This window comes from Watersipora subatra, chromosome 1 (genome assembly GCF_963576615.1).
Source record: "Watersipora subatra chromosome 1, tzWatSuba1.1, whole genome shotgun sequence".
Lineage (NCBI taxonomy): Eukaryota > Metazoa > Bryozoa > Gymnolaemata > Cheilostomatida > Watersiporidae > Watersipora > Watersipora subatra.
Window position 1 is genome coordinate 25,159,633 of NC_088708.1, and position 16,374 is coordinate 25,176,006.

At 33.9% G+C, this 16,374-nt stretch overlaps 1 protein-coding gene across 1 annotated transcript; it reads right to left on the reverse strand.

The window, feature by feature from the left end:
• Positions 1–27: 27 nt before the first annotated feature.
• LOC137406936 (calponin homology domain-containing protein DDB_G0272472-like) lies at positions 28–15,401 on the reverse strand. The gene is made up of 12 exons (XM_068093537.1): positions 15,250–15,401; positions 14,210–14,420; positions 13,593–13,701; positions 13,018–13,195; positions 12,292–12,400; positions 8,130–8,227; positions 7,637–7,711; positions 5,590–5,690; positions 5,164–5,291; positions 2,965–3,120; positions 1,047–1,274; positions 28–262 (listed from the first exon to the last, which is right to left on the reverse strand). Exons 1-12 carry the CDS (start codon positions 15,399–15,401, stop codon positions 107–109), a joined length of 1,701 nt encoding a protein of 566 aa, XP_067949638.1. The 3' UTR covers positions 28–106.
• Positions 15,402–16,374: the final 973 nt, after the last annotated feature.

The following is a 16,374-nucleotide window of genomic DNA, read 5'->3' on the forward strand; positions in this document are numbered from 1 at the left end:
CAAAACTAATGTCTAACTGTTGTCGATAGTCGTTCTAAACAAAGTCGAATATGTCGACTTGAGTACATCTAAGATTTCAGAGTTTCGTGCGACGAAACTCCACCACTCATGAATATACATCTGTGACGGTGTTTGACTTGGCAGCAATTTTCTGCAGTCGAGCATGCTCTTTATCATGTTTTTCCAAGTTATGTTGGTCTCTTTTGAGCATCTCTCTATGCTTCTGAAGTTTCTCATAACTTTCTTCTCTCTCGGCGTGAAGCTGTAAAGAATTCAATATTTATGAGTCTCACTTATTTATAGACATATCAACTCATCAAGCTGGAGCATGGCTGACCAAGTATGTAGGGCCTAATGCTTATCCTTCTTCAATCGCTTACAACTACGAGAAAAACAAGTTTTATGGTGGTGTTTTTGAGAGACATTTACCACTGGCATCACGCATTGGCCACAGATCTTATACACTTTTACTCATTCTGTGAACCCTTAAATCTGGAGATACAGTATCGTCATTACACAACCATTCCAGGAACATTGTTTACACACATAATCAATGAGGACTGAAGGTTTAGGTGCAGACGAATATCCTTTGTGTAAGAGTAGTCACAACGTGAAACATGCCATTGTCATTTTACATTTTCATTAATAACAATTGTTATATTCTATTTATTTATTCACTAGTTCAAATTTAGCGCAAGCCCGAAAAGACAAATATATATGAATTTTCCGTGTTGTAAACATTGACAAAATAAATTTCAGTTCACTGTGAGGGTCTCTGAGGTTGGGATAGACTAGGCAGCGCCTTCTATTACACAAACATAATACTCACTGTAAGGTGCGAGGCGACAGAACTTTTGTGGATGCACACGCCTCGATAGCTATCCACTGAAACTACCTTTTAGTTTGCTGATCGTAAGAATGCAGACGACTGATTCACACCTACTGTTTTTTAAGAAACCTTTAGTTCCCAGGATTTCTGTCTCCTAGCTCTAGTATTTTATGAGAAAAGTGGTGTTCACCGAGCAAAAGGGATAGAGTTTCTGTACCTTATCAAGCACGCCTTGCTCCCGTAATATCTTTTGTTCTTGTTCCTTTTCCATGCTGACTATCGTAGTCAAACGTTTTTTCATTTCCTGTGAGTTCTTGTTCTTTATCTGCTGCTGTTTAAGCTGGAGTCGTTTTACTTGCTGTTCTTGTTTTTGCCTCGCGTATTCAGCCTCTCGAACCTTATTGTATAGCCTTGTTTCCTCTTCTTCACCTTTAACCACCATTCTCTGGAAGATTGGATAATTCAATGATGGGATGGATTACTACTTTGCTCATTTTAACAAAGTGTTGATCCAAGGAAATCTAAATGAAAAACCTGTTAATTTTCACCCATCTACAGTAGAAATTAAATTGAAGACATGCAATTGCTGAAGACTACACCTATGGAAAGCGAGATTTCATCATGCCAACTGGATCCACTTCTCTTTTCTTACAGCCCCCAAAGAACTCTTTATTTAAGCGAGGCTGCTGTTGCTAAATCCTTTGATATATTTTTGATAAGCCCGGTTAGGTCGCCAGGTACAACTACCCGCTCAATCTTGCACTCAAAGAACACAATGTGGGCACACTAACCCACATCTGTAAACAGGCATCAATGGCAAATGGAAATCAACAAATTAATTTTTATAAATAGTAACTAAGGTGAGTTGGCATAGCATTGTAGCGGCGGCTGTTTACATCCTCGCAGCAGCGACAGGCAAGACGGATGAATTATGTGTGCATATCCCATTAAGGCAAACACAGATCTCTGTCTCCATGCTTATTAATAACTGTTGTAAACACGCGCAGGCCTCTGGTCGGCAAGGCGAACCTATGATAAGAGTGTTTTAAATGACCATCACTCCTGTGATCAAGCAAGAATGAAATTTTAAATACTTTATGATGAATTGACATTCTTTGAACACCCGAGTTTTAAAAAGACATGGCTGTTAGACACTTCAAATGGGACACAAGCTGTATAATTATAAGATCTGATGTTGCGTTTTGTTTCCTTCAACCAGAAGTTGAGGAAGAGAGTCTAGCCAATTGCTCCCGGATAAATGTAAGAATCTTGTCATGTGGAAGTTATATCGATTGCATTCTTTTAAAGATACCTAGTAAGACATGGCAAAGAGTACAGTCAATAAATATTAATAGGCTAAACAAATTAATGTGTCAAGATGCACACACCCAGAGTATGACGCAATGTAATATTTAAATCTAAGGCTAAGTCAATGAGCACAACTATTCATCAAACTATTGCCTGGTGTGAGTTCTATTTTGAATGCTAGAGACCAAAGGACTAATTTTGATGTGTGTGTGTGTGCGGTTTTGTAATGAAACATTTTTTCATTAATAAGCCATGTGACACCAAATCAACCACAGAGCATATACAATACTATGAAATTTCATACAGATTTGATCTATCTGCTAATGGAATGTGGCAGAATGCTGTAGCGGCTATATATAACTTGGCTTGATAGAGTCTAGATTTGCAATTGTATACGAATGTAGTGATTTAAAATAACTAACACTCTCTTGAATAGCAAACGTGTCATGGAGATCGGATTAAGTTGCAGTTGAACTGTAAGCCGGGCATCACTTCTCACTTGATAAAAAGTGAAAATGATCTCATTAGCATCACGAGGAATGTCTCGGAATGCGTTAGCCGATGGTGATTGGTTTAAACTAAGCCTTGGCACGCAGAGCTGCTTAGGTGGCTTTTGTAAACTTAGAATGTGTCATATATATTGGCTGTTTTGTTCCTTTCAATAGATTGTGGAACCTCAACCTGCCATCCCTAACAAAGGATGTCAATGTTGGGCATCAGGTGGACATTTAGTTAACAGACCACTCATGACAGGTAAATCACATGCATACAATTAGATACAACTCGCCGAGAGAAGATAAGTCATAATATTATTAAAGCTTGTTTACCTGAAAATGCTTCAAGTGGTCCTCATGTTCTCGCTTAGCCATGTCGGCAAATCTTCTTTGAAATTTTTCGGCAAAAGCTTTCTCTTGTAATTCCGATTTTTCTTTACGCGATGTCAACGCGTGGTGCATCAATTGTGTCTTTCGTGCCTCGTGTACCTGAAAGAAACAACAAAACAACCCCTGCAGGCTTTTATGCTTCTTAGAAGGGATTTAAACTCACAGTTGGTAGTGCAGATCTTACGTATCAGTCCAGTTGCTTACTTTCAATTAGCCTATTACCAAAAGACACCCGCTGTCTAAAGAGCACGAAAAATTGTAAAGATGAAATATCGATTGTCGGCAGATAACTAGCAATCGGGGAACGCAAAAGTACATATTTATATAACTAATTGGTATATGGTTATGAATAGAAATAAAATAGTTAGTTGCAGCAACTTTATTGGTTCTGTCTGTCTCTTGGGAAAGTTTTAGCTATGAGAAGTTGCCAAACAAGAATTGCAAATGCATACTTGTGAAACTGATGCACAGGATTCATGCAAGCAATGCAAGGCTTTAGATGGCAACAATTGGCAATTTCACATTAAAAACATAAATTGCAAGATGTACCGGGATATTCAAATGATCAGTGGATTTTCATATACTTAACAATCTTCCTTTTTATTCTTCCTTGACATTGGTTTGTAAATGATTTATAATTCTATTCTAGTGATTGAGAGCTTTCCGACACGCTAACAACAAGTTGCGGTTTGATTATCTGGAAACCCATAGGTATACCCTAAGTGCCCCTTTCTGCCAACAAATTAAGTTGCAGCTCTCGTGTAAAGCACTTGAATTGATAACTGATATCCCGTGTGGCAGCTCCCTCCCCTCTCTCATGAGCTGGTCTCCTCTCTCATGAGCTGGTCTCCTCTCTCATGAGCCGGTCTCCTCTCTCATGATCTTGTCCCCTCTTTAATATTGGGTATTGGCATATCCATTTCTCTGAGCCCACCAGCGAGCTCCAAGACCAGCCAAGACTGTTTTATGTGCTAACAGAGTTATAAATTGATCTCTTCAGTATTGCTGCTGGCCTTGACCAAACTAGTGAGCAGTTTATGTTTCTGCTAAGCAACCATTGTTCAAAAACCATGTCTTCGATCTGACAAACTAAATAAAAGATGATTAAGACTAAGTTCCAAAAGATTTGTTGTTGGAAATATAGCATTCCACCCCTCATGATATTATGGTCACCGCTTAATTCTTTAGCCAAATACCACATTAAAATGTAGCAATTGGTTTTAGGTATGGCTCTCATCTATCTCTATGCCCATGTCTATGTCTCTATGTCTATGTAAAACAATAACTTGAATGAAGCACAGCACTCAGTAATAATAATGCTACAAAAAAATGTTCTACTTTTTTACGGTATTCTTGTTGCAAAATAATCACATGATCTTAAAACTGCAACTGGTAACAGTTTATTGTACACAATTTTTAGTATTCTAAGAAACTGACTTATGTAAAGATACTGAATGATTTGTAGCTAAAGCCCGCTTTTCATAATTTGCTTAAAAAGTCACACATTGCATGCTACATAGCACGAGTATTAGTCAGACATTGTACCATATTCACACACAATACTTGTAGTATATCTACACACAATACCTGTAGTATATCTACACACAATACCTGTAGTATATCTACACACAATACCTGTAGTATATCTACACACAATACCTGTAGTATATCTACACACAATACCTATGGTACATCTACACACATAAACTGTAGTATATCTACACACAATACCTGTGGTATATCTACACACAATACTATGATATATCTACACACTATACCTGTAGTATATCTACACACAATACCTATAGTATATTTACACAGACTACCTAAAGTATATCTACACACAATACCTATGGTATATCTACACACGATACTTGTAGTATATCTACACACAATTCCTATAGTATATGTACACACAATACATGTGGTATATCTACACACATAATCTGTAGTATATCTACACACAATACATGTGGCATTTTTACACACAATACCTGTGATATATTTACACACAATACCTGTGGTGTATCTACACAACACACAATACCTGTGATATATCTACACACAATACGTATGGTACATCTACACACAATACCTGCGGTATATCTACACACAATACCTGTGGTATATCCACACTCCTACCTTCAGCTTTTTGTCAATAAGTTTCGTCTTCAGATCGAGCTCTGCCTGAACTGCGCCCTCATTTAACTTTCGCTGCTGGTAGGCTGTTTGTGACAACTCATTTCTCGTGTCTTGCAATTGTCGGATCTCTGGAAAGAACACCAAACTGTTAGTTTTTGTCTCTTACATAGTTGCTATATTTTTCTTAAGTATTATGGCAAACTCTTAGCTTTTATTCTGCTATAAATTCATCATATATATCTGTGAGTTTGGCAGATAATCAACATGATATTTTATTGAAAAAATCTCTTTATAAAATTTTTATGTTTTGAAAGTTTTTAAAAAATATGTAGGCTACCCATTGAATGGTTCTACATTCTATCTAAGATTTACAGAGAGAGCGTCTAATATTCGAGATATGCACATGTAGGTAAGGAAGTATGTTACCTTCTCTGTTCTTGAGTCCTAGGTGGGCTCTCTGCAATGTCAAATCTGCACTCAATCTCCTCTTTTCAGTAATCGCTGTTTTAGCATTGACATCTCCTTTGCTAAAGTTTACAAGAGATTCACTTAATAATCCGTAGAACGTATTTGCAGTTAGTTTATAGGTTTACCGCAACCAATTGTCTTGTAGTCTGCACCTGGTAAACCAGAGTTTAACCATATTTCTATCTATGGACGGCTTCCTATATTTTTTATGTTTCTTATGTATTTGCTATTGGTGTAGCTTTCATTAAGTGCATTGACCATGCTATGAATTCTCTGGTGTAATCTGCAGTCAAAGAGACCCGAATAAATGGCGACATGATGTTTCTCATGCCGAGGGTGTGTTGTAGAGTTGAACCTATTCTGTGAGAAAAAATGGATAATACCGTTGTACGTATTTCAATATTACTCGATAGATGTCCCCGCTATTCATCAGACTGGTAAAGTTCCAGAGCCAGATCGACGTGATTCTATGCACGGAATGCATCGGTGATTCATCAATCGACCTTGTTCTTTGAAGTGCCTTAGTCGAAGAGCTATAGTATGCCGATCAACCATTCTTCAATGTGTTGACTAATTGCCATACATCGAATGAATCGAAGTTTTAACATGTCATTGCCTGACGTCAACTTAGTGATCAATTATTGACAATATTTCTATGTCTATGGTAGTTGATGGCATCTATAGGTTGCTTTATATACAAGTCATAAAGCGTCACGCAATCCACATAAACATCATAGCATCTTTTAAATTTTTTGCGAACTGGCTTGCCCATGGCTATGCATTAGTCTAACAAAACAGCCAAAAAGTCAAAATTTGTTCGACTAGTGCTGATGCTTCTCCGGGAGTGTTAAATCTGACATTCCTGTTTTTGGTATAAAATGTGCTCTTTTAACTGATACATATTTTACCTCTAGTCTGAGGTACTGAGGTGTGTATTTTGTTACCTCATAAGCAAAAGAGATGAAGCACTGGCAGTCAGTCGTTGCTGCTGTTTGTATGAGCAATATTCTTGGAATTTGCAGTAAATAGCTCTGAGATTGCATGTATTATGTTGCACTATCTTAGAAATGCTGAATGGAGGTGGGTTTATGCTGGTTCAAGCAACTGAAATGTGACAGAAACTGTCAGAGAAAGCAAATGAATCGGTTTTAGAGTTTTATTAATGTTGCCCTCTATGAACAAGGGCTCAGCTGAGGAATAGAACTCATAAAAAATGTTACCTAATCAATTATTTTATCCTCAAAGAAACTCTTTCAATTAAACATATCGACTGCGTTGCAGGATCTGTAAAATCTAAGGCCCTTTCTTCAGCGCGTACAACTAGAGATGTCTATTGTAACCGAACTCCATCAAACTAAATCTTTTACTCTGAACAACTTTCTGGTGGAAGAGATTTAAAGTACAATAGGCTGTTAGTGATTCCATTAGTCTAATTTCTATTGTAGCTGAGAGTAGACAGGACTACACTGGCTTACCTAGCCTGTGAGCCTATGACACTGGCTCACTTAGCCTTTGAGCCAGTGTAATGACAATATATAGAGTATTAATCTTGCCTATAATCAGACATCATGATACACTGAGACATACTAAAGCAATGATTAGACAGACGTGACAGACAGCAACGCTTTCAACTTGCTAAAAATAACACACGGTTATTTATCTCAAAAATAGTTGATGAATTCCCGTAGCTCTCTCAGCGCTGCTGGCATGTTTAAATGCTTTTTAAAATCAAAATTCAGTGATTTTATTGTAAAACCCAGTTAATACCTTTGAAAGAAGCAATTGAATGTTTATCGTTGCTGGAAAGGTGAGAATCTAAAGGTTGTCCTGGCATGTTAGTCGAGAAGATTCAATGAAACTTCATTTGAAATTGTCTCTCCTTGAAAGCGACCTTGTATACATTCAGCATAATTCACAAAATCAAGATAATCAGCTACAGGCAGCTGTTTGGTATTAATATGCTATGTAGTAGTTGTCATCAGATGACTGTCATATATGTACCTACCTCAGCTTCTTGTCAAGAGACCTGTTTGTTTCAAGGTCACTTCTTATTCTCTTAGCCGTTTCCTTGTAGGTCTCCCTGAATGAATTTGTAAAATAGTTTTATCAGCTTTTATAACTATCAATTATCTATAAACAGCCAGAACTACCAGCTTATAAACTCATGTTAGTTTAACCAAAAGAGCTATGTAGACTGGTGCAATAGGGTTAGTAGGCCCTCCTGGCATTCCTGGTTCTTCTGAGTTGTACAAACACTATTAATAGTAGGAGTTTACATACAGTAGTTGCTTTACAGAATATGCTTGCAGATTATAACTTACCATCATCAACTGATCTACCTAATTTATTAATTATTTAAACTTCTATACAGAAAACAGATTAGTGATGACTTTATTAATATATTAATAAACAGTCGAGTTATTTTGACTGAAATGCATGTGTCGGCTCAGTTGGCAAGAGAGACCATAAAAAGGCAGCATGTAATATATCTGACTCACTCGTGTGACTTTCCTTTAAACTCTCTCCCTTTACTTGCCTCCATGTTCAGTTTTATAGCATAGTCTGCCAGTTTCTTCTTCAACTCAAACTGTTCACTCTGCAGATTGCAAATAATTACTCATTTAGAGACATAATAACTTATTTTTACTCTGGTACAGAAATCAAGTATCTTTAATTATTTTGCAGATGGGATATTCGTTGTTAGGCTGAAATTCTTAGTTTGTATATTTTTTATTGAACAGAACAAACATGGGCCTCGCTATCTGAACTTCGTTAAATTTTTTAGTCAGACTATAACCTATGAACTTGTGATTTAACAAAACATTCTAATGTGTAAAACTTTTCCAATAAACTCTTTTAAGCATTATATATATTTTTATATCATTACATCTGATAGGTAGTGAATGGCTAAACAGAAAAAACCGTAAAACAATATAGGCCTATTATATATATATAATAGTCTAGTTATATATATATATATATATATATATATATATATATATATATATATATATATATATATATATATATATATGTTATTGCATTCTCAAATAGAGTTGGTTGGCTGAATAAATCTGTTAAATTCTCTAATGAAAATTATATGGAATCACTGTTTGTATTTGTCCCCCAAACTACCGGCTTTGGATCGGTGATGAATGATAAGAGCAAAACCTTTGTCTGGTAATAAATACGTATGTATGTGGTTGAATAGAAAAAATATATATATTGAGTATATAACATATTATGTATAATACATTATATATTTAATATATATAATGTATATTAAATATATATTATATATTATAATATATAATATTATAATATATATAATATATTATATATAACATATTATATATGATATATTATAAAGGCTATATTAAATATATATAATATATTTTATATAATATAGTATATTATATATGTAGTTGAACATAAAAAAAAATATATATAATATATTATGTATATAACATATTATGTATGATCTATTATATATCTAGTATTATAACATATTATATATTTAAAATATATAATATATTATATATATTAGATACATATAATATGTTACATAACATATTATATATTATATATATTAGATATATATATAATATATTATACATAAGATATTATTTATATATAATATAAAGAGTATTTGGCTGTTACATGTAGTCAAACCGTTATAAATTTATCTCAAACATATAAATGGGCTCCCATCAGGTGATAACTTGAGAATAATAAGTTCTCAAGTTAACACCTGATGAGTTTGTGTTTAAAACAAATTTGTAGTGAATAGACTAAGAGCTAATGAGTAGCAGAATTAGGTCATGAATTAGGTCATTCAACTACTCAGCCACAAAAGGGCTGGAGACACTAACTATATCAAAACCCTTGCACTTTAAGGACCTTGAGCTAAATAGTATGTCTAATATTATATGGTTTGTCATTTATCCACAAATATAAAATAAATTAAAGAAGAGGAGATACTTTTGAACCAGTTTATAAGTTGTAGTCAATATAGATGGAGTTTTTATGGTGGTATCTACATATATAATAATAATAATAGTGTATAATAGATCTATATCTATAAAAATACTTCAATATCTCTAACATTAAGACTTTTGGGAACACTTTTCAGTTTTAAGACAAAATGATTGAATAATTTTAATGTTTTCATTAACTAAGAATAAAGCTTTTTCAATCAAATGCATTAAAAAATCAATACAATTTAGCTTGATAGACTTTTGTTAAATATTTACTGATTTCCTTTTGTCTATTAACAAACAGAAAAGAAATTTACAATTTCAACTGCATTTACAAGTGTTTCCTAGCTTAGTATCAATTAGCTTGGCCCTTTTTATACCAGAGTATCGCGTGAAGTTATAAAGGGTATCATATTATTATATTAATTATATAATACATCCCCAACAAAGAATCACTTCTTTTTTTGACCTCACATAGAAATGGTGTATGTAACCATGGACACCTCTCTCACAGCAGGATATTACGTTATTATGTCTAGAGAAAAGATTATACTAAGGTAATAATATAACAGAAGTATAGAGAGTAATTAAAGCTTGTGTTTACACTCAATTACACTTTGTCATTCAAATCAAGGGGATTAATTTTTATAACAATCCTTTGTGAACAGTGATTAATGCGTAATAGACGTCTGACTTTGTGTTTGAGAATAGAGACGTTTATTGGATATATTCATGTGAATTACATCTCTATGCTTAATAGGCAATATCCCGTTTAAGCACATTTTAGTTAAGAAAAATGATATAGCACCTATGTGGTGTTCTGCTGAGGTGACACCTAGGTGGTGTTCTGCTGAGGTGACACCTAGGTGGTGTTCTGCTGAGGTGACACCTAGGTGGTGTTCTGCTGAAGTGACACCTAGGTGGTGTTCTAGTGAGTTAACCCATCATTCCATTTATAAGACTTGTTATAAATAGTAAATTTTATAAATGACAGGATGTATCCCCTGCAAGTTTAGCTAAGGGTAATTTCAAGTTTATGACATCAAATTTATCTTTAATTTCTTACCCATTGCTATACAAATGAAGACAACTGATAATATTGTGTTATCAGGTAAAAACTCTTGCGATGGAGTTTTGATCTAAAATTTGATCAAATTTTAGATCAAATTTTAGCGCAGATTTATATTATCAAGTAGCAGATCAAAACATCATCCGGTGTTAATTTAGCATCGGAACAGCCTACTCATTAAGTGAAATCTTTGCAAGGTGATGACCATGTTACAGAGCTATCCTCTGATTGGTTGGTTGTCATAAAACTCTTGCTAAAAACTCTAATTCACGAAAAAACTGCTTTCAGAAAACTCTGATCAACAACTACAAATATGTATTAGCTATGAGTCAGCAGCTGAATATTACTGTCAGGAGAATAAAAACACCTAATCATAAAAACTTTACATGTAATGAGGTAGGGTCAAGTGGGGTAAGTACACCATCGAAAAAGGGTAATTCAATTTCACAGTCTTACTGCTTTGCTTTAACTAAATATTTGAATCTAATATTTGTCATTGTGAAACTCCAGAATGTTCTGAGCAAGAATATCAGCACTAGAAAACTGTTAATTAAATATCATTGCTTGATACGAAGCGCTAAAAAATGTATGTCTAGGTGGTGCAGTTACCCCATATACAGGGGTAAGCGCACCACCTAGCCTTCTTTGCCATTGTTATGCATTGGTTGATAAACAGAGGCAAATGCACCAAATTGCTGATATTGAAATTATATAAAATTCAATAGAGATGAAATAAAAAGTTTTTTTGAGTTTGTACCGCACCACCTAAATATTGATCGTATTGAACATTAAAATTTTAAAAATTAGCAATTCTATACCATTGCAATTCAAGTGACCAGTTTTACTCAAGTGAACCACAAATTTGACATAGACTAACTCAAAAGTATAATAAAACAGACTATAGAGATTGGAAAACTTAAAATGAGATTGAACTGTCTCTTTTGATGGAGAACTACATGTTTGCCGGGTGGTGCACTTGCCCTGCCCTTGTTATATATTAAGGTGCACATAGGTTAATGTTAATGTGTACTACATAGGTGCACTTGCCCCTGTCTCTAAAATTATCAGGGGCAAGTGCACCACCCCAGTTGAAATAATACAAAATTATTTGTTTAGATTAAAACAAGAAAAAAAGTATTCTATGGATAGACACCAGTTACACTCAATAGTTAGCCAAAACAAATATCCACTAAAATGAAAGTTATAAAATTATCAGTGAACAGCTCTAAATTTAAATCCCACTACTTAAATAGTGCATTTACGTTTTTATTGCTCACTTCACAAAAAAATTGAAATCCAGAATGCAGGGACTATAGCTTCCTGTGGAGGATCATGGGTAATAGTCCTGCAACTCATAGACAGCTATGCAGGGATTGGCTGATAAAATATCAACAGCTGGTGCACTTGCCCCAATTGTGCACTTACCCCACTTGACTATATGTTATATTTATAGCCGACTCCTTCTCTATGCTGTGAGTGGAAATGGCAGTCATGATGCAGTCATTGGCACATCTACTATCTTATACTTAGCAGAATTAAATTTATAGTCGATGAACTAATTGATAAAAACTAAATACAGTTTCTCAGGCTATAATATTTGTCTTTCATAAATACCTCTTTAGTCCTCAGTTTGCTTTCAAATTCAGAAACTAGTCTATTATGCTCCACTTGTTTTAGCTCGAGTTCATCCAAGGTAGTCCGATATTTCCTAGCCAAGTCCGTCCTGCATAATGATGTTATGGCTAAATTTTATGGCTCAGAGCCTACACTCACTATAGCAGCAATATTTTTGTGGAAACACATTTTACAAACATCTTTGTGCAGTTTAGAACAAACTTGTTGCCCCTTCTCAGGTTATGTTGTTTGAGATTTATGTAGGTGATTTGGCCACGATATTGTGGTAAAGGAACCCCAACTGAATAGCGAAAAGTAAATTATCTACTTTTGTCAGACCATGGGAAATTGTTCATGAGTAAACTATCATTCATGACTACTCATCAAACAATAATTCATACAAACAATAGCGCAATCTTCAGTAAGAATGAAAAGAGAACATAACTCCAATATTTGATGAACAATAACTCTAGACCAACTCACTCAGTTTTTTGTCTGACTATTGTTATGAACTATAGCTACAGTTGTTCCTTAATTCTTCTTTCAGCGATATTCTGTATTTCTAGTATCAAACAACACAATAGTATTGAAACTGTTACTGTAACTGCTGGATCCTTGGTAAAACTACCTGAGAGGCCATTACAGTATATTATAATTTAAGACGCCATATGTGAGCTTACATTTATTAACGTCTGCTGAAAGCTAGCAAATAACAATTATGCTTACTTCTGAAGTTCTATCTTACGTCCTTGATCCTTGTTTTGTTGAAGGTTTTCTTCATTGAGGTTGGCTCGTTCCTTGATTGTGTCCACTTTACTGTGAAGATGCGCCTGCTCTAATTTTGTGTATTTCTCCATCCCTTTGTTGAAGGACTGGTCGACCGCAAGGCGATCTTTCTGAATTGCTAAAACAATTCGACATTAATGAAAAATATGTTTACGAATTTACAATTTGCATACAAATTATAGTTTGAAGAATTGAAATTTTTAAGATAACAACCAAAAGAGTGCAGCAAGAGCAATAACAAATTAATTACATGTATATATTGTAAAAATCATTAAACACTTTGAATGGAATAAAATGAAATTGATAAGCAGTTTTTAACAAAATAACTTTACCTTTTGTTATCAATCTACAGCATAAAACGAATGTGATACTCAACAAAAAAGAAAAAGGTTTCATAGTTAATGATGATTGATTAACTGACCCGAGCTATAATTATTCTGTGTTGTATTTAATATCTCAAGAAAAACCAACTCTTGCTTTCAATATTTATTCGAACTAGCAACCATATGACTTACTGTTTTCATAATCTCGGAGGGTGTGTCTGACAGCATATCTTTTCTTTAAAATGTCACCTTCAGTTCGTTTCAACTCTCTTTCCTCCTGCTTATGCTGCCACATGTGATCCTTTAAACAGCAAAAATTTTGTGACCGCTTAAGTAGATATACATGTACACTATTATGAAGGTTTATGATTATTCTTGCCTACAGTGCTCACCGTTGCTTTCAATACAAAGACCAGTTTTTAGGAGTTGTCTTTACCTATTCAAGATATGTTTTTAACCACATCTGCAGTTCATGTCGGTCTTGATTATAACTGATGCAGCATGATATTTTTATGCCTACATGCAGTTGTGACAATAAGAATCATATCTCTTGTTGCGCTGACCGATCTTTGCAATTGTTATGCGTAACTTTAATACACAAAATTATTGTAGAAAAGTTATTATGAAATTGTAGTAATGAAGGTTGCTAATAAGGTTTTTTTAATCTTGGCGACTAGCAGAATATAAGCCTAATACAGGATACGAGCAGAATACAACAATAAGTAATAAAATTTCTACATTTAACATTTATTTTTTCTACGACACTTTTTTATGATAAAGTAGTATAATGTTACTAGTGTTGCTCTCACCTCAATAACCTTGATGCGTTTTTCATAGTCTTTCTTCTCTTGCTCAGACCTGAGTACCACACTGATTGAATCTAGTGGTTTTGTAATCTCACTTTGTGAATTGGGCCGCGGCGTTCCAGCACGTTTTGCTTGTTTTTCAGCGACATCATATGGATGATTAAATCTCTGAGAGTCTAGGAAGCCGTCAGTGCCACATTTTCTTTCCTGCTCTCTGTAAATCACAGAAAAAAATTAGAAGATGAAGTAAAAAATAGCCATACCTACACAATTGTAAAGTCCTTGTATTAAAAATTTGCAAAAAGTCAAATTTAGAATACTCCCAGGTGCAGCACAACTTTAGTAATTGATAATATGATGTTTAGGGCTACCTGTACTCTGTGTGTAAAGGCAATGAGATATCAATATACTTCAAATGCTGAGAATAAGCTGTTTTCAACAATATAAATAGAAAATTCAAAAGCTTGTGCAGAAAAAAGTATTTTCCATAAACTATGAAGAATTACAAAATATGATACCGCAGTACAAAAGCTGATAGTAGCCAGGGGATCATGTGCATATGAAAGTATATTACTAGTGCAAACAATATGTAGTGCAATATAAATTGTGTACCTTTTGTCATACCACATCAGTTTCATATTTCTGAAACATTATTTTTATTAAAGGTATATCAATTATGTCAAACATAGATAAAATGATGCAGCAATATATTTTTATTGGCAGTAAATAATATACTACCAATTACATATAATATCAGCTACATGTAAGAATAAGAATGGATACCAACTAGATTGAACAATTACTAGGCAAACACTAGATTCACACAACAGCTTTTTAATACAATTGCAATTTAAAATTTTGGGTTTCAATGCACAGAATTTTAAAAAGTAACTTGTGAGTTAGTAAACTAGTAATTATTTATTAGAGCAAAAAATATTAAAAAGAACACTAGGTAATAAGTTAGTGTTTATTACCTACATTATTACATATATGATTGTAATTTCTAACAAGCAAACAGTAATTGAGAATTATTAAAAACTCACTTTAAAAAAGTAGCATACTCTTTGCTTCTACTTGCTTCTTCCTCTTCTTCTGAGAGAGCTCCTGGAAGTGCACTATCTGGCTGTCGTATTAAACTGTATCGGCTTTTTTTAGCACGTTCCCGTGCATCAAATGGTACATCCGTAATCACCATGATAATTTTGGATTAAGTGCTGCTCATATAAAACATGACTATACATTGACAACAATAGTAGATAACTTTAGTTAGTTAGTTAGTGCACTAACTAACTAGGTAACTAAAACACAAAATTTAATACAAGTAAATAAGCGAGGTTACTCTGCAAAATAAAACAGCTAAAATGCAAAATATGACGTTGAAAGCGTTGTAAACTTAAAAAATGTATCAGTGCTTTTAAGAATGAATGAACTAGATTGCTGCTATTGTAGCATTATAACAATTTCAGTAAGTCGTACAACTTCCACAACTTCATTAACAACTTTACATGATTTTGTTTAGTGCTCAATTATTTTAATTTATCTTACGCATTTACTAAATTTATTAGCAAATGCGCAATGCTTTTATTCTAATCAACAATGTACTACGCAAAAGTAAAAAATGAAATTTTTTTTAGCCATTAACATCTGAATTTCCCCTTTGTATTATACTAAATCTACACCATCTACACTTGGTTTTGCAAACCGTACATTTACATTCCTGTATTTAATGCATTCATATAATTACTACTTATAATATTTTTGCATAAAATGTTGTTGCAAAAACATCCTTGCTGGTAATCTTGAAGAAATACTTAAAATGTACTAAATACTGCTATGTACTACATATTAATGCATAATTCTACGAAATAAAGTTGAAATTTGTCATAAAACTCAATAAAAAATGAACTACAAAAGTAGATTTTAACAAGTATCTGCAGACCTGGTCAACAAATTAAAAACATATATACTCTAACGAAGGTATTGATATGTGCTACGCGGTATTTGCATTTAACGTTTGAAGTACTGATCAGTTGTTCAGTAACTAAGCAGATTTAATATCCGCTTAATAAGCGACTTCAATCAAATCGGAAGTTTTGGAGAAATATGTATTTTAATCAAACGCAGCTAGCAAGTCATTTTATTTAGCGATCCACACAAATGTTATTTGT